The sequence below is a fragment of the Anarhichas minor genome, unplaced genomic scaffold (assembly GCF_050575085.1).
Source record: "Anarhichas minor isolate MPS153535 unplaced genomic scaffold, ASM5057508v1 ptg000010l, whole genome shotgun sequence".
NCBI classification, from domain to species: domain Eukaryota; kingdom Metazoa; phylum Chordata; class Actinopteri; order Perciformes; family Anarhichadidae; genus Anarhichas; species Anarhichas minor.
The window spans coordinates 6852769-6873988 of record NW_027466456.1 but is presented as its reverse complement, the minus strand read 5'-3'; the positions used below and the strand labels follow the sequence as shown (position 1 = coordinate 6873988).

Sequence of the window (21220 nt, the reverse complement as noted above, 5' to 3'; positions counted from 1 at the left end):
GAAACAGTCATCAGCGGATGAAGGGCTGTCCTGTTTGTCTCTGCTGCATAATGTACAAAACAGCTTAGTTAATTTGACGTTGCCATGTCACGCATGCAAATGAAGGCAAGCAAGGCTGGTCTAAAATGTTAGAATATTTGTTTGTTACATTGGTATTCAACTCTTAGGTTGGGATTTAAATCTTCAGTGGGCATATTTTGCAACTTGATCTTTTAAATTATGATTGCGATGCATATTTATAACTTGGTCTCATTTCATCTTACACAGCTCGCTTTGACTGTAACAAAATCATTCTGCACTCGCGTACTGTCGTTGTTCTCAGGACGTCATGGTTCAATACAGATGGTTTTACATCGTACAGCTTGTATCAGTCTTACTTCCAACTTTACAAGAGGAGAAGAAGTAATACACTCGTCTATGGATATTTCACACATAATGATGCAGCTGTCGGTTGGTAGCTTCTTTAGAAAGAAGCTCTTCCTTCAGCTGCCCTCTTCAGCTCTCTCACCTATTTATCTTTGGAGTGCATAGTCACGGTAAAGTTTGAAGAATGTAACAGCCTGTACAATGCTTGATTTATAAAGCTATGTAAACCTTGGCTAACTACAGTCGGCAATTCATCTACAGTATTGCAGAGCTTGAGGATACAGTATCTTTAATTCAGTGTCACCTGATCAAAAATAATAACTTTCGGTTTAAGTCATGGAAAGGTCACAATATATTATAAACATTTCTCCAAATCTTAATACACATTGCGAGAGTTTGACAGTCAAAGCACACTAACCACATAACGATGCTAATTAACTCAGTCAGAACCAATTAAGGACGAAGGTTCTCATACTGTAGCGTAGCCTACAGTTTCAGGCAAATATGCAAATAAAATAATTCACCTACATAATAATAACAACCTATAACTAACACTGTTCACCACCTGCATTTCTTTGTGTCTGAGTGACTAATGGGGACAACATTTAGTGTAATTGGTCAGCGTGTTGAGTGAAAACGCTGTGAGGAGTTGCCCCCAGCAGCTCTTTTAGCAGCTGCCGTCTGCAGCTTCAACACACTCTCACACCAATGCTAATCAAATAATGCAGCTTGGTCAGAGGCATTAAGCTTCAAACTATGACTATGACTATGACATACGTACTATGTTTACCTACACCTCTAGCGTCAGTTTTGCACATCTCAGTCACTGCGTGTTCAAAATACACTTACGTCTTCAAAGGAAGTCAGGTTTACGCAACAAAACCACTAAGTCAGGTTTAGGAGAAGAGCGTGGTTGACATTAACTTGACTATGTACGCCGCTACCGCTCGTGAGTCACGTGACTAATGACTCTAAAGACTGATGTGACAAAATGTCAACATTTACTTTTAGTTTCACACTGGAACTGAACAGCGGTCTCTTGGATCAAAGCTTGACTCGAGGGCATGTCCGGGAAGGAGTAGCTCTTTTGTCAGCTGTGTGCAGCAGAGACCTGCATGGAGCAACATTTTCATGTTATTACCTTTGTCAGCGCATTGATTGGAGGGTTTGAGTCCCAACTCTTCTCTGTTGGTTTGCTTCGCTTCAGTAAATTTTGCATGTGGTTTCCACTCAGGTCAGTCAAGCGTCTCAATATAGCATCGCATTGGTGAGTCGTGCGTTGCTGCGATACCCCGACGTACGTCACAACATGACGACAGATTGTGTGTACAAGAAAATGCTGCCCCTGAGCAGGAACAGTGTGATCCCATGGTGCTGGAAATATTGCGCTGAAATTAAGAGACTTCACAGGGAAGCAGATTGCAAGCGGAACCCTGAGGGACTGCAACTTCCTGAATGGGTTCCAGTACTTTATTAGGCCCTTGTGAGTGTCACTTGCTCTCCGAGGAAGCAACAGCATCGACGGTGCCATCGCTGTTCACACAACTTAAATCTGCCAGCGCATTTGTTATGCAGCCACACTTCAAGTGACCTCCAGAGTAAAAACAACTTAAATGGGCAACACATATTTGTTAGTTTGAAGTGGATCTTGAGCTGTGACTTGTAGTCTTCCACTCTACATTTGGTTGTTAGTTAAATGTTTTTCCTTCCTTACTTTTCAGTTGTGGATGATAATATTAGGAGAGCCAATCAAAAGCGTTAATGAGTTATTTCAGAGATGAGGGTTAGGACGTAATGAAGAGTGGGTAATGCTTCAAGTGTAGGCGATGACAACTGAGTTATATTAAACAGTGGCTACAAACGTGAAATAAAGACAAATCCTGCCTGAAAAACAAGAATGCTTTATGACATGTCAGCTTGAAATCATCAGGTCGTCAAAACTATTCTCCACTTTCAAAGCAAACAAACAAAAACAGCATGGTGACGTAGACAGTTCAAATGAAAGATCATGAAGGAAAACAGATTGTCATCTGATCACGAACAACGTAAACGAAGAGAACCAAGAGCATTGAGCTGCGAATACAACTACGCCCAACATCATCTATAACTGACTTTGGTCTTCTGTTTTTAATTTAACTAGAGCTAAAAAAAAAGTGTTTTAGTAAAAGTATTCATCAAACTGCTGCATCACATTCTCCAGGGTTTTATGGAGGAGGTGGGCCAATCTTAAAATAGACCACCTCCACTAACATTTTGGAAATGTTCATGACATGTTTATGACATGAAACTTGAATTCTGGGAGTGGAGGAACAACAGTGAATGCCACATGTTTGATATGTGAGGTTATTGTTTAAAGAGGGAGTAAAAGAGAAACTTTAGAAGAGAAGGCTGCTGTAGTCTTGATGTCTAAAAGTCTTGAGTGCAGTCAGGAGATGTAACCCAACGCGCTTTTATAAGAAGTTGGTTTCAAAGACTAACTTGAATGAACACATTATACACAACAACATACCGCATTAAAACAAACTTTATAATTAAACAGACAGCCCAATCAGTCTGATCAGTATGTTAGTGCCGAAACAGAAAATGAAATGGACTGCACGCTCATCTGAGAGCGGCTCGGTTAATAAATAACACAAAGTGAGGCTGAGTCTTTTGATTAGGCGGTGTGAAACCTTTAAAGTGGACAAAGGGGTGAAGAGAGGTATCCCATTAATGTCAGAGTGTCGACCAAGGAGAGCTAGAGGGCAACAAAGGCTCCCCCACTGCACGGATTTGACTGCGGAAGATTTGTCAAAGACAAGTAGCTCCTTATGAAATAATACGCTTCCGACTGTGAGGCTCATGCTTGTCATTTGGCAGAACCGCCGTCTACATCACAGCGCGGCAGGATGCTGACATTCACACCATGGAGCGGGTGTGATCAGCTCTCACCCTGGCAGATGAAAAGTGGTTTATATAGAAACTGAGAGGCAGCATCATATGGTTGCACCTGGTGACAGAATATGGTGAGAACTGAGCCATATTAAACCCAACAACTCTCCGTAACGAGCGCGCTTTCACTTCCTTTGGAACATCTTGTTTGCATGAGATACTTTTAGTGATTTTTTTTTTTCCATGCCACAATTTGTTTCACCCACGTCTGAGTCACAGCAGAGTAAAACAGACTTCTTTTATAACAACACCACATTAAAGTTGAAATCAACAGTTATTCATTGAGTTAGCTATTGCCTTTAGACCCCCAAGAAGTCAGTTGAAGAGGGACTTGAGAGCGCACGCTGACTCACATCCTCCCCATCTACTTTCTTCTTGATGAGAGTGGAGGATCATTAAGTTGCTAACAACGGGAGAGGAAAGACAAGAGTGGCTGAACATATCACAGTCTAACAGCCATCATCTTCTCCACAACGGCTGTAATGCTCTCGGATGTGATTTGGATTATAAAGGCGTAAAGCTGGTTTCACATCACAGGACATTGCATTGAGGAAATTGTTAGTGGTGAACAGATGTGGTCTGCAGCAGTGATATTTATCTGTCCTCTAAGGCCTTGTTCATAGTCCCTTTGCTTTAGGTGTTTTTCTGGCTGAATGGTGATGTTTGGATTGTGAGGCAGAAAGATCGGATAAGATGATAGGCACATATTAACCACATACTCCTACTCGGGCGAGAGGCAGCATTGTGTCACGAAGGACTCGGAGACTGTGAGGATACAGGGGGCAGTGTTATCTCACTGATTCCTTTCTGCTGTCTCACAGCAGCACTTTTAGAGGGCTGACCGAGATCAGCACTGCGTTTTATGACTGCAGTGTTACTGACTCATAGTCGTGACTGTCCCTCAGAAGCTGAAAAGGTCACAGTGAACGCAGATTAAATCTGTGATTTACTGTTGCATTTAATGCTATTGTGTTGTATTACTAATTTGAAATCTTGCCAGGAAATTATAAAAAAAAAAAACCTCCTTTACAATTTCTGAGCCAAAGATAACTTCTTCAAATGGCTGGCTTTGTCCAAATAAAAATAAGTGTGATATGTATTTAAATGCTTCATTCATGCACGACAAGAAACATCCAAGCTCTTAACACCTCATTTTATTGTCCCAACATTCAAAAGTACAAATAATTCAAACACAACAGTTTTATGAAAAAGAAAAAACAAACATTTACAGCAAGATTTTTATTTTTGTTTCCAGTTTCAGAAATGACCTAAACTAGCAAGGATAACATGAAGTCATTCATCGCAGTAATTGGATTAATAATAAGAATAAGAATACTAAGAATAATAGCAATAATAATCATAATAATCATCATTGATCATTGTTAAGTAATAACATAAGCAGGAGAGAGAAGAGAGAGCCGCGGTCATGGGGCCCTGTGAAAATTTTTTTCGTCTTTTTTGTCTTTGAAGATTTCGTTTATAGATTTTTCAGATAGTAAACAAACACGTCTCAGGAGGAAAATGAAAACTGACAAGAAGAGCCTAGTTCCTCTGTTCACCTTCCCTCCTCCACTACTGGCTGCGTTGTTCCTACTGGCAGGCTGCCACTATAAGGCGCTACAGGGGATGGTGTGAGCCATAGGGGTTGGGCATAGAGCGAGGTGACGCAGCCCCATGTTTCAAACACCCTGACATGCGCACACTTTCACGCACACTCGCACGCACGTGCGCACATTTCAAAGCGACTGCACGCGCCGCTTTTCTGTCTCACACGCGCGCACATGCACTCAGGGAGACACACATATATACGTTTGTATACATGTGCACTAAACAGACCCAAATGCACAAACACACACACGCTTACACACACTTACACACAGTCACAAACACATAACAAATGTATATACCGTACTGTACATACGCACATTTGGATGTACTCCACGCTAACAAACATATGAGGACAAACGCACAACACGCACACAATTACATAAAGGAACATGCATACAAACATGCACACATGCGCGCACACACACACACAAACACGCACACACACACACACACACACATGTGCACACAGGGTCTAGGCGGAACACAGGCACGCATCGTAAGAGTTCAAAAGTCATACAGTGTAGGAAATTAGTTCACACATCAGAACAACATTCTATTGGGGTCGTTGCATAATTCAAGCTCCCGACGGCGGGGAGCATGAAGGGGTCTGGTTGTTTGGTTGGTGGGTGGGTGGGTTGGTTTGTTGCCATTATGACGTTAGAAAACTATGTGATTGGATGGCGCAGATGATGACGGGATAATAATGACGATATAAGATGACCCGGCCTGTCAGATGACTGAGGTGTGAGAGAGAAGGATGTACTTAATGCGAGCATGCGTCTGAGTGTTTGAAATGCTCTCCACACACCTCCTTCATGTTTTCAAGTCTTAACAACAAACAAAAAAATCCAATTCCGTATATTTATACTTCTGGAACCATTCCCTTACCTTTCACCTTTCAAAATATATAATATATATCATATTAGAGTATATAAAATATAGAATCGGTACAATCCCTTTTCAAAGCTCCAGAGTACTTCTTAAGTATAGCAACAACTGCTGTAAATAACAGTTGGTGTGCAATGGTAACAATTTCTCATTTTTAAAGATTTGTTGGTATGTCATTTGAAAACATGATGAATATTTTTAAAAATAAGTTTTGACTCTTAAGTGATTTTGACCGATTTAGTCCAGTGCAATGAATGACCCTCAAACAACAACGGGCATTTGCTCCTTTTTAAAATGTATCTGCCCAAGCCTCCAAGAGCTGAATGTTATATAAAATGTTTTACTGAAAACTGAAAACTATGCTTTCAGACCCACATTTTTGCATAAGGTTTCATCACAAAGCGGTAGTAAGTGGAGGGAGGGTGTGGACGGAGTGGCTTTTTAGAACAACACAAACTTATCACAGGTTATATTGAACCAGAACGACTGTTTATAACATTCTATTAAGACTAAACTTTATTGAAAAAGATCTAAAGATTTCATTTTAACAAGACAAGAAAAAAGCAATAGCAAATTTAACTATTAACTAGGTTATGCATAGCGAGTAACTGTTTCTAGTAATAAGGGAAGAGCGTCCCCCAACCCTCCGGACATTTTTTTCAGTTTTCTTGACTTTTAGATTTTTTTATATTGTAATTTTGATATATTGGTACAAAGCACGAACGTACTAAAAGTTCTCTCAGTGCAGTGGACTACTGGAAGAGCCTCTCCACTAGTCGCTTTGTTCCCTTTTGCTCAGAAACGCCCCCTCCCTGTACCAGAATCACGCAAATACACAGACAATGAAACAAATAAATACATAAATACACAGATAAATGAATCAATTAATAAATATATAATAAATACAAATAAATAGAAAAATAAATAGTTTAAAAAATAGATAAGTAAATAAGCAGATAAACAAATACAGTTATATTCTAAGCTTTTGTTCGGTTTCTTTTGCCGCGGTAGCTAACTGAAAGTTAATCCAAATCTTTTTTTTTCTCCACAAGCAACATGACAACAATTGAACAGTTTCCTCACAAGTTTTTCTAAGTAACTGAACCACCACTTCATAATAAGTTGTCATATGAAAAAGACAAGCTCAAACAAAAGAACAGTGACAACTCATATAGTACAGTAGATATTGTACAACAAATGTAGACTATATATGTATATATATATATCATCTATTTGTACACAGCAAATAAAGACACAGTTGTCATAGATCCTTTTTAAGGAAACAAATATCTAGACTAACGGAACTAGCTAATCATCATTTAGTTTTGACAAACGTTTCACGCTCAGCAAGTAACCTAAAAGTCAGCAAGCCAAACAAAAAAATACAAAATCAAAATTTGTTCAGTGATTCTTACAAGGCCCAAATTCGTTCATCTGGTTATTCAGCAAAGAAATAGTCTCACCAGATTTTTGGGCCAACAATAAACAAATATTAAACAAAGAACAGCAGCTCAATTCAATGCCAACATCAAAGTTTTTTTTTTTCGTTAAACAACACATAGAACAACAAAGTTGGATATTTAAGATATGTGAATAATGTAGTATAGCACCTACTGTTGATCGCTAAAAGGAAGTTCTTTTCAAATGTAAGTTCACAAACGCAGAGCGAAGAAAATGATATAGATAATGTATAGTATGCTCTCTAAATGGATAGATGTGTATATATCTATTTACTGATATCCCATATTAACTGATGACAAAAACAGGAAAACAAGTGGACAAAGGGTCTTCTTGCTTTGGGCTCTGGACTATAAGGATGGTTAGGCCTTGGAAAGACCCCTCTCCCTTCCCTTTTGGGTATCGCTGTTGAATAATTACGCACGAGTACATATGTGAAAAATTACCAAAATCACCTGCCTCAGTTTGCATCCCTTCCATCTACAAAATCACTGCCAACTTGGATTTCCCAAAAAACAAACAACCTTTGATCCTATAAAGTACCACGGCAGAACGACGAGACAAGGTGGTGCCCCCTCCCTCCCGCCCCGGCCCCCCCTAGTTAGCCAGTCAAAATATTTTTCTCTTTTTTCAAATCCAGATTCTTGTAAAAATTCTTCAATAATTCTTATTTTAATTATCATTTATAAAAATAGATCTTCTTTCTCTTTTATTTTTATCTTTTTCTAAACGCATTTTTTTTCAAGCAAAGAGATCTTCTCTTTGGCAACAGTGTTATTTTTTTTTTCTTAAATTACTGAACGTGTCATCAGGAAAGCTAACCCATCCCCTCCCTCGCCCCATCTCCCTGAACCACTGTGAGGAAAGACGTTATGTTTTGTTTGCGTTACAAAACAAAAACAATGTTAGAAATTCTTTTTTTTTTTCTACATCAGAGTTTGTGGGATTGTGGAATCCCATCTATAATAGATAAGGGGAACTTTTGGATACACACTAAAAATGAATGAATGGTTCACCAATTTAAAAAAGAGCCCCCTCCCTTTTACCGACAGGGAGGCATATAATACTAACGACAGTGGATCCGGATTTACAAAAGAAAAACAAATCCTGAATCAAGACAGAGAAAAGGTTTCAATCTAAAAAGGACATTCTCTTCTCTGAAATAAGGGGGAATACAGGGATTTGCTACTGTTTACACAGAAGAGAGAAATCATTTAAACAACCACAACAAACAGAAAGAATATACAACAAAGAGAAGCCTGCATTATCACAGGAGCTTCCAAAAAATTCATGAACATGTTTCATCGTTTCATTTTTGTAATACATAGGCAACATTGGCTTATAGGTCCAAAGTTATAATATAAGCCATTTCTAGTTCAATTTGTTTGATGGTTTGTCGGTTGCTTTGTGTTCCGGTTGGAGTTTGAGTTTGCTGTGTTGGATGGCTGTAGTAGGGTGGTAGTGGTAGTGACTGAAGGGGCTAAGGGACGGGTGGAGGTGGGGGGGGAGGTTGGGGGCAATTTGGGAGCAGACAAAGTCGCGGGGCAACTGCTTCTATCTGTTAAAGTTCAGGACTTGTGTGTCTTGTTAGTCTTGAAGGAGACTTGCAAGACGCGGTCGCCCAACCTGTAGCCGTTGAGACTGGCGATGGCCATGGCCGCCTCGTCGTAATTCGTCATGGTGACGAAGCCGAAGCCTTTGCACTTGTTGGTGTTGAAGTCACGGATCACCTTGACGTTGTTGACTGCGCCGAAGGGCCCGAACAGCTGCCAGAGCACGCTCTCATCCGAATCTGGCGACAGGTTGTACACGAAGATGCACCAACCAGTGCCCGTGTGCCCAGGGATGTTCATGCCAACCAGGCTGGTCATGCTGTCAATGGTGATGGGGGAGAACCTGAGAGGAGAAAGGGAGAGCAGAAGAAGGGGGAGAGAGGAAAAAGAGAGTTTTAATTGAACAGGTTGAAGTACACAGTTGAACAAAATGTTTGCATCTAGTACATGAAATGGCCATAAACTGGTGAAAAACCTATCTCCAACAACAAGCTGTGAACCAAATATTAAAAGATAATCCTCCCTCCAAATATAAAAGCTTGCCATGCCGCTTAACTTTCTGATACGCATCTGTCTACAGCCATAATAAATAATAAGCTTCATCTTTTAACTCTTTACAGTGTATGGTTCAAACTACAAAAAACTGATCTCCAAGCTAAAATACACATCAGATAAATTAGGATGCATATGCATGGGTGTTTATTGTATGCGCGTGTTCATGTCTAAATGCACGAGTTTGTCTGCGTGTCTGCATAGCTACTACTAAATGAGCTCCTCGTGTTCTGTAAGGAGTGACGACAGCGCAGAGCTGTATTTCCGCTTAAGGAGATGCAGATGAAGGTTCTCTCTTTGTGTCCTTGAGTGGCTCCTTCAGGAGCTAAATTGCAGGAAGTTGTTGAATTAAACCGTTTCTAGAAATCCATCGAAGATCATGCACCAGCCTGCTAAATCTGTTCTCATTCGCCTCATAATCTTCTCCTTTTTCTTGTGATGCAAGAGATTTGAATCCTCAGTTGACTTCACATAATTGCCTTTCCGCTCAAAGGAAAGGGAAAGGAGGGGAAGAAAAAAAAATCACCACTTTTAAATAAAAGGTAGATGAGATAAAAAGGATAATTTCTTATGACACCTCTCTCCAAGAAACGACTATAGGCATTATTGGGTGTGCTTTAATTGAGATTTCCGCTTTGCTGCAGCTGTCTCGGAGAAGGCTGCTTTCTTAATGAAAGAGGGGGGGGGGGGGGGGGGGGGAGCAAACTAAATGGAAAATGGAAGCACTTTACGCCCAGTGGCATTAAGGTACAAAGTGTATTCCTCCCACTCCTCCCGCAGTCTGCAGGGTGTTCTGTTCTGTTCTATTCCAGAGCTGGTGGCACTGATCGATAGCGCCGCTTTCTGCTCAGGGCCCCCCACCCTCCTCACTCTCTCCAGCGACTATATATGGCCGGCAATCACTGCGACCTTCCTGCATGACTTTGGTCACGCAGAGTTTGCTTCTGGCCATTGTAGTTGCCTTGGACGCTAATACGAGCACCTAGGGAGGTTAGCGTATCGTTAGTGAGGGCTCTTGCTCTTTATAGACTTTTTTTTTTTTGAGTGCATTAAGTGAGATAAAACAGATTATATTAGTGTGTGTATGTGTACATACACACATATATATAGTATATTTCTGTATGATAACATGAATTAGATTATAGTAACCTGTCATAAATCTATGACTGAGATACAAGGGATTTTTCATATTTCATATTTGCTGTAAAGCAAACTGTAATTTAAAGGGTTCCCAATCCTTTGTTCGTATTTTCTCCAGTATCAAGAATCTTTACTGGCTTCACCACGTCGAGGCCTTGTCTGACATGCTCGGCTGCGGGAAAGAAAAACTTGTGGTGATTTATATGCAAAAGCTGAAGTATGTGAGGAGGTTTGGAGGCTAGCTAACACTGCCACTGCAAGAATGTTGAGATGCGCGAGCCTGTATATGTACGTGTGTGTGTGTGTGTAAATGTGCATGCGAGCGTACCCATCAGAGCGGGACCAAACACTAACCAATGTTACAGACGAGACCAGGGGTTGCATAGCAACAGTGTAGCTGACCAGATATCTATTCTGTCCTTTCTAAAGCCAACCATCTCCAGCTCTTAACATCTTTCTTCTCTTTTCTTTCAAATAATAACCTCAGATCACTGAAAAGCACTTCTAAGTTGATGGCATGCTTTGCAATCAGGACGGCTGAATCAGACACTATTTTCACCTTTATAAAATTATAAAGAGACTCAGAGTGAGGCTACAGTGCTTATCGGGCTTATAGCAGCTTTTCAGGGGAACTTGCTAAGGGAGCGTTTCTCTCAAGATAAAACTTCATCTCTGTTAGAGTTGCTAAACTGCCTTCAGATGGTGTCCCCTGTGCTTGCAAGATGCCAAGGTCAGCACATTGAAACGTCTATCACCACAGTTCCACCACAGCTCAGGGTGATGTAAGACCTATGGTAGCGAGAAAGCAAAATGAAACAGGGAGGCGAAAAGGAAGGAATTCGCGCAGAGCAGTGCCGAGCAAAGCTGGAGCTGTCTGCAGTGAAACAGCATTTCCTGTTTCCAGCAGGGATCCAGGTTCATCCAGCCTCATCCTGTGTCCTCGCCGAACACTACCTCATCTCAGCTAGTACTGCCAAGAAATTAAAGGCAATATGTAATTTTGTCATGGCTTCCAGATGTACTTCTATGTCATAAATAATTGTGTACATACTTGATAGTGGATGTAGAGGGGTTTTATTCTAATGTTGTAGTGAGGTAATGCCTAGATAATCAAAGTGATGAATACATGTGCTACTTCAGAAAGACTGTTCCCGAGCAATAGCTGTAGAGTGACAAGGCAGGAGAACCTGAATCCGGTACAAAAAAAACACACCTAGAAATCAGGAGTATTACACCAGAGAACAAAATCCATTCAGTACACAGAAACAACCCAAAACAATCCCAACAACACCAGCACTTGTCATAATCAAAACAAAGCAAATTCATCACCATTGAAAACAAAGACTGACTTTTTTTTTTTTTTTTTTACACCTTAAGTGATTGGAAGGCTTTTAAAACCAACTCAAGCTTACGAGAAGAAAACCCAAACAAATCAAAGAACCAAAAATGCAGTTGACCTTCAACGAATTGTCAAACGCAAAGTGACTGCAAAAATACAAGGAAATGTAAACTAATAATAATAAAAAAAAGAACAGAAAAAAAGGATATTGAAAAATCATTGAGTCAACATGGACATCTGGCATTGGGTGAAGTTTTTAATTACCTCTTTACGCCATAGGCCATATTAAGCAAATTGTCCAGCCTGTAAAGAGAAGGAGGGTTCTGGGGTTAATGGTGGGCAGATGGTCGACTCACTCAATGGAACTAATGTTAAGTCCCTACTGCATGGTCCTCCTCACTCAAGAGCAAACAAACCCATCTATAGTTGGCCCATTACACTGAGGAGCCCCACCAGAAAATGCTATCATCAGTTAATGAAGCCACAGTACCATCAGTGTGGTCGGCCACTGCGCTACTTCACAGGCTTTGGCGTAGCGCTGCACTAGCTAATGCCAGAGCACAGTGTTACAGGAGCATCGACGTTACTGTAGGTGTGACTGGTTAACTGTTATACAATACTACAGCAGTGGACACTTCGCTATTATAGTCACATACAGAGCACTGATGGCGGCAGGGCGGGAACATAGCATGGCACACGGCTATACTAGGATGCTAGGCTAGCCATAGTGCTATGCAAGGGCAAATCCTCGGTTTACTTTACATGTAGGGTATCCATACAATTTATACCACCACATTGATGGTTTATTTGAAGATGGAGAAAAGAATCTTTTCATAAACTACGGTCTTTAATAAGTGTTGACTCAATTGAGAGAACACCTGAGATGACAGGAAACGATCCAGAGTTCTGTCAGTGTAATGGTTTGGCATTTGAATGATGGTGAGCGAGAGAGGTGATTATGATAAGTATGTTTTCTATGAGGTGGACCAACAAAAACACAACTGAACATTAAACTAGCCATGAAATTGCGAATGTCTGTCTTTGTGGTCGGGGTCAACCTGTTAAGTGCTAATGGGTCAGGTGGAATGGCTGCGTGTTAGTCAGAGGGTGTCCTCTGTCTAAAAGAGTTAGGTTTTGGGAATTGTGGTTTCATAATAACTTGCCCTGTGAGCGACAGCCAGTCAGCCAGTGTGCAGTTTGTGTGAAAGTGTGTGTGTGGTTTAAGAACCCAGCGGGCTGTGTGTGTGTGTGTGTGTGTGTTTGTGAGCTGGACTTCAGAAACCTGTAGGCTGTATGAAATGTGGGCCCTCTTGGATGGATGCAGTCTGCTTGGTGACTCAATGACCTTCATTCCTCACTTGGGTCTGGCCTGTCTCATGTCTTATTAACTCTTCTGGCCTAATGGACAGGGGCCACGGCTTATTGAGCAACAGCTGGCCAGTGACGCCTCGTTCCTCTTGAAAACACTACAAACTCTCTGACTTAGCCTCGCCTACGCAGGTTGTTTCTCCTTCTCTCTTTCAGTCAACAAGCATTTGCTTTCTTCCAACACAACTGCTACATACATAAAAAAAATGTATTGAATATTTTTTGTTTTTTATCACAACATAATCCTGGTAACTACTCTACAATTACACCATTCAAAAGCTACATTAGTATTTTCTCACATGAGAAACACAGAACTTAATTATTAGTTTATTTAAATTAAGAAATCAATTAGGTTTTGAAGGCTTTTTATTAAATAATTTGTATAATAACAATCACAATAATATTCATATTGATCATTTAAAGTTAAATTTACATTGCATGTTAGAGATAACAGATCAGTAGTCCTCCAATCAGGGACAATTAATCACCGGGATGCCAGGTAATTGTAGTTAAGTACCTTATGAATTAGAAATCTTGCAGAAATCTGAGTACTGAGGATCAGGACTGAAGAGCACTGTAATAACCTGTGCTCTAAAATGTTTTTGTTATAGTGGCTAGTTGCTGTTTTTATTTTTAAGTGCATTTACATTTTTTAAATATCTAAATAAAGTCATATCTTAAGTTCTTGCGATGAAATACCCACCAACTGAATTAAGTTATGTAACCTTTTTACATTTTATATAAACCATCTGAGTATATTGCAGGACTACTTGTTGTCTGGGTTCAAAGTGTGTATGCACTGTAGCACTTTTCTCTCTTAACATTACCAAAACGTAGGATATACGGAATCATTAAAGCGGTAATTAGCCCATTACGTGGGAAGAGAACAAGCAGGATGCTTTGTGGGTAAACGAGTCAATTGGAGAGGGTACTCAGAGGAGAGGCGCTCCAGGTCCGGGAGCACGAAGACATCTGCTGGCTGCCGGGCCGTTGGGGCACAACAAAACAACCTGCTGCTAACTCTCTCTCTCTTTCTCTCTCCCTCTCTCTCTCTCTCTCCCCCTTTCTCTCTCCTTCTCTCTCCCTCTCTCACTATCTGTTCCTCTCGCACATGTACGAACGCACACTGATGTACACTCACCACGCAAACACTCTGCCAGCTTTTCACACTGCCTCTCCAAGCTCGATATAAACAATAGGGCTTTTGTGCTTTCTCTCAATGCATGTTAATGGAAGAATGGGTGTTTTTGTCTTCTCTCTGTTTTTTTTTTTTAAACAATCTGTTCAATTAAAATTGGCTCCTGCCCTGGATATAATAAGGCTAATTTGCTAATTAGTACCATTAGTTAACGACAGCGGATCAGAGACGAGCTGGGATCTAGGGCTCGCTGTTCTGTGTGTTGATGTTTGCTTGGCTTGGAGAGGGACCATGCTGTACAAGCACATTATAGATAAACCATGTGATGTAGTCACACAGGATTGATGCATTTGTGATTCTATTTTTTAACTTGGGTCTTAGCACAAACTTGTTAAGTATGTTAAACAAGTATCGGTTTTACAATCTGTGATGGATTGTATTTCCAGCGCTAATTTACATTTCATTTTGTTTCTGGCATACATCAGTAGATTTTTGCCTCATTTTTTTGTTTACATTTAATACACACTATTACATTTCTTACTTTAGATTTAATTTAGTCTTTTTAAGGGATAAACAGAGCAAACAATAGCTCAGGGTTATTACATTGAGCACATTTTTAACTTCTACAGTGTTGAGGTGTGGCTTAGGAGCAGAGAGCAGGAGCACAGAGACACGGTGCCGAAGTGTCCTGTGGTTGTGAGTTGTGATGAGAAGCGACAGCTCTCCTGCGGAGCCTGTAAATTGGCTTGGCGTATCACAGACACACAGCCACGCTACATCGCTCAGGTGTCACACCAGGGAAGCCGCTCCAGAAGAAAAATACCTTCCAAGCTCTGACTTTGATAGAGAGTAAACAGCACGACCGGCTTAGTGTTATTGAAAGAGAGAGGAAATTGTATAAGCACACATTCTCTCCAATTCTGAGACGTTCCCGTCGGATCGGATGATGGAGCGTAACATCATACAATCACCTGTTTCTGTCTTGTGTTTTGTTGAGGTGAAAGGTGACATGACCTCAAGAAAGTAAGCCCAAACTCTCTGTAGGTGTCATATAAAACATTAAAAAAGATATATATATTGTTTGCGTAGTTAGTGAGTGACTGGAAATGACCAGGGAGGATGCAATATATACAGTGTTTCAGCCTTTGACTGTATATGGTGTATTGTAATAGCTTGTTGTGGAGATAAATTACATTTTTAGAAAACAGCTTTAAGGTATTTCATATGCACTCAATTTCATCAAGTTGAAACAAGGTTAAAATATATTTATTTAAATGTTGTCACTTGTTTTAATTTGCCCTTTGTTTATTGGATGTAAGACATTAGTCTGTCTTAAATAACTTCCAGCTTCTAATGCAAGGACGTAATACAATAGATTATGTCTCATAAATCCTGCAAATGTGTTTTTATATTGACAGTGTATTTGAAGTGGGTCAAATACAAAAGTAACATTGTGGTTCATTGTATCACTGTGACCATATCATGCAGAATTAGGGCTTTAAAGTCAGAAAGACAACGATGCTTTTGTTTGATAAAAAGTTCCAATATTATTATCCAAACACATGTTTTTTTGCACAGGCTACAGGAATAGTCTGTGTTGACATGATGGCAGCATGATGAAATGAGGGGAAATACGTAGTTGTGAACGACAGAACCCCACAGTCTCTTATGAACAGTTCCTCTCTGATCCGGGTGGACCCACACAGAGCGCTCACAGGGTCTGATTTATTGACACCTGCACCAGGTGCAGAGCTCACACCTGCCGCTCAAAAAGGGGGAAGCCTTTGCTGAAACAAATGTTCACTGACGTCGCTATGACTCATGCGCTCTTTGTGCGGGTGTGACATCCCCTGTTCGAACATTGCAAATTGCATTTGGTGGAAATGTTTTCCAAATCGGGCCTGTTGTTTGGAACAGACGTGATTCCTTTATTAAACTCATTTATTGTTACATCAACCAAGAATATTTGCTATCGAGTCTGAGACTGATGATATTAAATATCCACATATGAAATAGGAATCCTGTTTGTCATTTAATGATACCAAACACACAGAAGTTTTCCAAATGTTAATCACGCCATCAATCAGACCCCATTTGATGACATACTTGTTTGAGAATTCATGATATGATCTATAAACTAGTACTGTTAGTAAAGTTTGCTGATGAGTATTACTTGCTTCCTTCATGCTTAACTTGAACACTTGAACCTGGAGATTCCCAACCTTTTGGGCAGATGGCCCTAGTGACATCACATTATGCCTAATGTACTTTGTGTTTCATTCTGTTACATCATAATGTCTCTGGCATAGCGCTGGGAAGTAGGAGGAGCAGGTTCCTGGAAGTATATTTCCCACTATGAATCCCCATTAAAAGGCTCCCAGTTTATGTAACAATGCTTTCGGTTTATGTTGCAGCCATTAGTTTTAAGTATTACGTATTAATATTACGTAGTAGTAAGAACAACACACAAAACTAAATATTTAAGCTTGAAAAAAAAAAACCTGAATTTAACAAAATGCACCTTGGGAGACATAGTTAACTTCTCACCTTATGGTTAATGTAGCCTATACAAGCCAAAATCTTTGACATTTTATCAAAGAACCAGATATTTTCAATCATTCAATCATCAAACACGAGAGTCTCACGTCCACAAGTGTGAGTCACGTGACATTGTTTGTGGAGAAAAAGGATGGGACTTTTACTTCTGGAACCAGGGGCGCCTGAAATGGGTCCTCCCACTTTGCAACTCTATGACACATTATAAGCTGCTTGTCAAGCAGGACTGCCTTCAGAATTACAGAACAATAGAATCCAGTCACTTTAAATAGGAATTTCGATGAGGTCACCAAATAAATATCAGAAAACCGTACACTGGGTCAGCTCCCAAGGTTGGGAAACTCTGCATTACACATCCCAGTTACCCAGTATGCGTTTCAAAACACAACCTGAACCCTTTCCCACCTTATCCTGTCTCTTCCCTGCCCCACTTGCTCCTCCATGACCCTTTCTATGCACCCGCCCCAGCACTCACCTGAACCTCTGAGCCTGGTGGTGGAGGGGGCCTGGGTATCGGCGATTGGGGGACTGGTAGAGTTGTGACAGGAGGGCTTGGCTGGTCTTCTGGCTGGGGTTGTTGGCGAACTTGACCGTGATGGGCTCGGCGGCCCCTGTTGGCTTCTGTCCGTTCAGGCCCTTGATGGCCTCCTCAGCCTCTATCCTCTTATCAAAGCGGATGAAGCCCACACCTCGGGAGCCACCTGCGGGGCCAGCAGATCAAAAACAAACACAGGCCCCTTTTACTTTACAGGGTTTAGACACAACATCCACGGTCCATACATTTCTACTACGTGTTTGGCTCAATTTAGTGTTTTTCCAGTCCAACAATGTTAAACACTTTTTTTCCAAGTAGTAGTCTTTTCATTTTTATTTTTTTTTAAATCCTCTGAAATTAAACCTTGTGCTGCATTTACAACGGTTTACTGTGGGTGTGGAGAAAGAGGTAAGACAGAGATGAATAGTATAATAGCAACACACACGAGCCGTAGACTGTGCATGTGAGGCTGTATTGTGGCATTGGTCCCGAGTCTGGTTAAAGCCACACAATCCATTCTTCCTTCATGCTAGCTCCAGTCACAGTCAGCCGTACACACACACACTCTTCATGCATTGTTCTCAGTGACATTTGAGCCGTTTCCTTGGAGATATTTTTTGACTGCCACCTGAGAGGAACATTCAGAGACTGTGCTCCATGGGAGGTACTTATTGGTGTCGGTGAATGCTCCGTGTGCGTTACTGACTGTATATACAATAAATATATGTATGTGTGCATGTGCGCACTGGTATCTATTAATGGATGCTGTGCCTTGTTTTAATGAGGCTGCCTAGATGGCCCAAAGGATGCTCGCCCAGTGACAGCAGCACTCTGCCGAAGAGACTATTTACATAATACTGTGTGTGCACACAGGCATGTCTGCGTGACGGAGACTGAATAAAAGAGAGGCAGTGAGAAAGAGGGGGAATTTCGTGTTTGAGCATCATTGTGTGCAGTCTCTTTCTCACACATAAAAACCCTCCTTATTGTTATTCCACATTTTTGTACATGCCTATCCCTCTCCCCAGCTCTTTTTTATACTTCCTGCTGGATTGTCTCATGGCGCTTGCTCCCCTGAATTCTTATTCGGAAGAGCACCTCGACGATCTCACTCCCCCTTTTGTTCTTTTCATCTCTCCAGGACACGGGCAGCACAAGGTTATTTACTTTCCAGCCTGGCGTCGAAATAAAAAGCCACTCTTTGAAAGCCAATCGTTGATGAAACATATCTTATATATATCTCAGGTGGAGCTTATTATTAATTATTAAATCATTTACTGACGTTATCTGTATTATTTGAAAAACTGTTTCAATTGGAAAGAAAAAAAATGTGAAACACAAATCTGGTGGAAAGTCAAAATTTTAGAAATATAATTTGCAGCTCAAACTAAGTTTATTTGACTCATTTGCACTTTCTCTGCAATGTTCTCGCTTTTCTCCAAATACTGGAAGCATTGCAAAAAAACCATATCCACGGTAAGCTGTAGGGATCAGTGTTCTCCTGCAGCAGTAAAGTACTTTAAGGTGCGATACGGAAGGAAATAGGCAAAAACTGACAACGATGACCAATTAGTTTGTTGTTCAGATGTGTAATATACAAGGTTCAGACTCTGCAACTGTGAAATAAATCAACAATCTTAACTGACCGCCCACACTCTGCTCTACACAGACCCAAACAAAAGCATTTGCCTTCCGCCTGTTGGATGATCTCAATAATTGAATTGCTATTCATTGTAAATTATTCTGTTTTATTCTTTCTTTTTTTTTACCTATCTGGCTCCTTCTCCCCTGACAGGCTTCCACAATTTCCCCTTCCTAACTTCCTCTCGTGCCAACTCTGTACCTGTACATTTTAATTAGCTTGTCAGAAGCAGAAAAATAACAATTCTAACGGGATCTACACACAGCGCAAACAATAACCATTGCTGTTCCTCCGGTATTCTTCATTTATCAGTTGTCATGCATGTGCTGTATGTGAGGTAAAATAGAGGTCAGTGCTGTGTCTTTGGGGAGAGCTGTTTGTGCGCGTCAGTAAGCGTGATTGGTAAAAGACTTTTTTTAGATTTGAAAATGTAATAAGCATTAAAACTCATCCGACACCATGCTTCACCTTGATATTTGGAATCTGCCCAATTTCACAACAGTCTACTTGCTGCAAGGCACTTAGCAACTCCAAAAGGCTTGCTCAAGGGCACCTCAGCGGTAGTTAAGGAAGAGGAGAGCATTGCTCGTTCACTTCCTCCGCTGAGACGAGAGGAGGGAGGGGAGGACTGTATTCGTCCTTTAATCCTCACACTTGTTTGGCATTGAGCTGCTCCTAAGCTGGTTCTGGCTGGAGGGCCTCTGGACAAATGCTTGGCATACTGATGAAGGCACGGCACAAACACACACATACAAACGCACACACACATACTTAAGTGATGACTTGAAGAGGTGCTATTGAGAATGAAGTGTGAAAAGAGCATTGGAGGTGTCCCTGATCATTTGCAATCCTCCGTGACTGATTGCGGGTGTGTATATGTGGGAGAGATTTAACCTTTCTATGTGTGTACTTTTGTTGTTCAAGTGTGCACTAGCTACTCTTGTCCTTGAGTTTGCACATAAGCATTGTAAGGAGGTGAGGTGATAGTCGCCATCACCCACCATTTTACAGTGTGTGTGTGTGTGTGTGTGCATTATCTCCTATATGTGTCTACACAAGAGTAGTGGGAGAGTTGTTTAATTTACTAGTATTTTTGGACTGTCTTGGACCATAGGAACATGTTTGAATTTGTAAAACGGGTGTAGTTCCCCTTTAAGCCCTGTTCTTACTGATGACAGAGTATATCTTTAAAGATGACTCATAAATGTATAGTTTCATATTGTTAGTGGAGCCATTCTAGAGCTTTTGATTGGACACTGTTTTCAAAATACATGTTTCGTGAGCTCGGTAATGTTTACAGCAGCAGGACGGTGTATGTGGGATTGACTCTACAATAAACTACAACGCCCATGTTCACGGTGCTGAATGAACAGGTCACCCAGTGTGACGGGTGTGGCTCATTGTTGTGTTTTTGATAAATGCTCAACAATGGAGGTCTATGGCGCAGAGGAGCAGGCTCTATCAGGGTTTGGCAACACGGGCAACAATACGATCAATGTATTGTTGCTTTTGTTCTTTTCATGGCATTTGTTGAAAATAACAAAATCCAGAAGACCACCAGACTTATCCGTATCCTGGTATTTAAAAATAAAAACTACTCGCAGATGAAATGAATGAACTAGTTTTAAATCAGTGTGTATTCATGAAGCAGATTATTCAAAGTGTATTCCGCTGTTTGTTTATTACCACTCTGTCATGCCATATTAACGTTGTAAACCTTGAAGAGAGTTTATTTTTCTCCCGTTAAACATAACAAAAACAAACTTGCAATCTACGAAGCAAGCTGCCAGTCTCGGGAGTCCCACCTAATGACTGTCCTTTCAACCAGCCCCAGAAGCCTCGGCTACTTATCAACCGCCAGCCAGCCATACAGGCAACATTAGAGCACAATGTACTTACTAAGGTACAGCAATCCGTCTTTCTCACTCTCTCCCTCTCTTCTTCTCACTCTCTTTTTCTGCTCTCCCTTTCCTCCACAGTAATCAACAGCGGCTTATGTAACTCTCTCTACCTGTGCTTATCTCTCTCTAACACACACCGACAGGCACATTGGCTGCCTTACTAATAACACGCTACCTCAATCTGGGGAGGGGGAAACAGAGAGAGAGAGAAGTCGGGAGACGAGAAGCGAGTGCTGGGGGGTGGG

The 21220-nt window shown here is 40.9% G+C and overlaps 1 protein-coding gene across 3 annotated transcripts in view; it reads right to left on the bottom strand.

The window, feature by feature from the left end:
- Positions 1-8768: 8768 nt before the first annotated feature.
- The window catches only part of elavl4 (ELAV like neuron-specific RNA binding protein 4), a 66256-nt gene continuing 53804 nt past the window's right edge, over positions 8769-21220 (bottom strand). For 2 of the 3 annotated variants that reach the window (XM_076087892.1, XM_076087895.1), the window contains 3 exons: positions 17373-17598; positions 12100-12138; positions 8769-9147 (listed from right to left, as the gene is read on the bottom strand). In XM_076087892.1, coding sequence (XP_075944007.1) covers positions 8820-9147; positions 12100-12138; positions 17373-17598 — 593 coding nt within the window. In that variant the 3' untranslated portion in view covers positions 8769-8819. Of the gene's footprint in view, positions 9166-10037; positions 10062-12099; positions 12139-17372; positions 17599-21220 lie in introns of all 3 variants that reach the window. The other variant, XM_076087894.1, reaches the window with a different exon arrangement.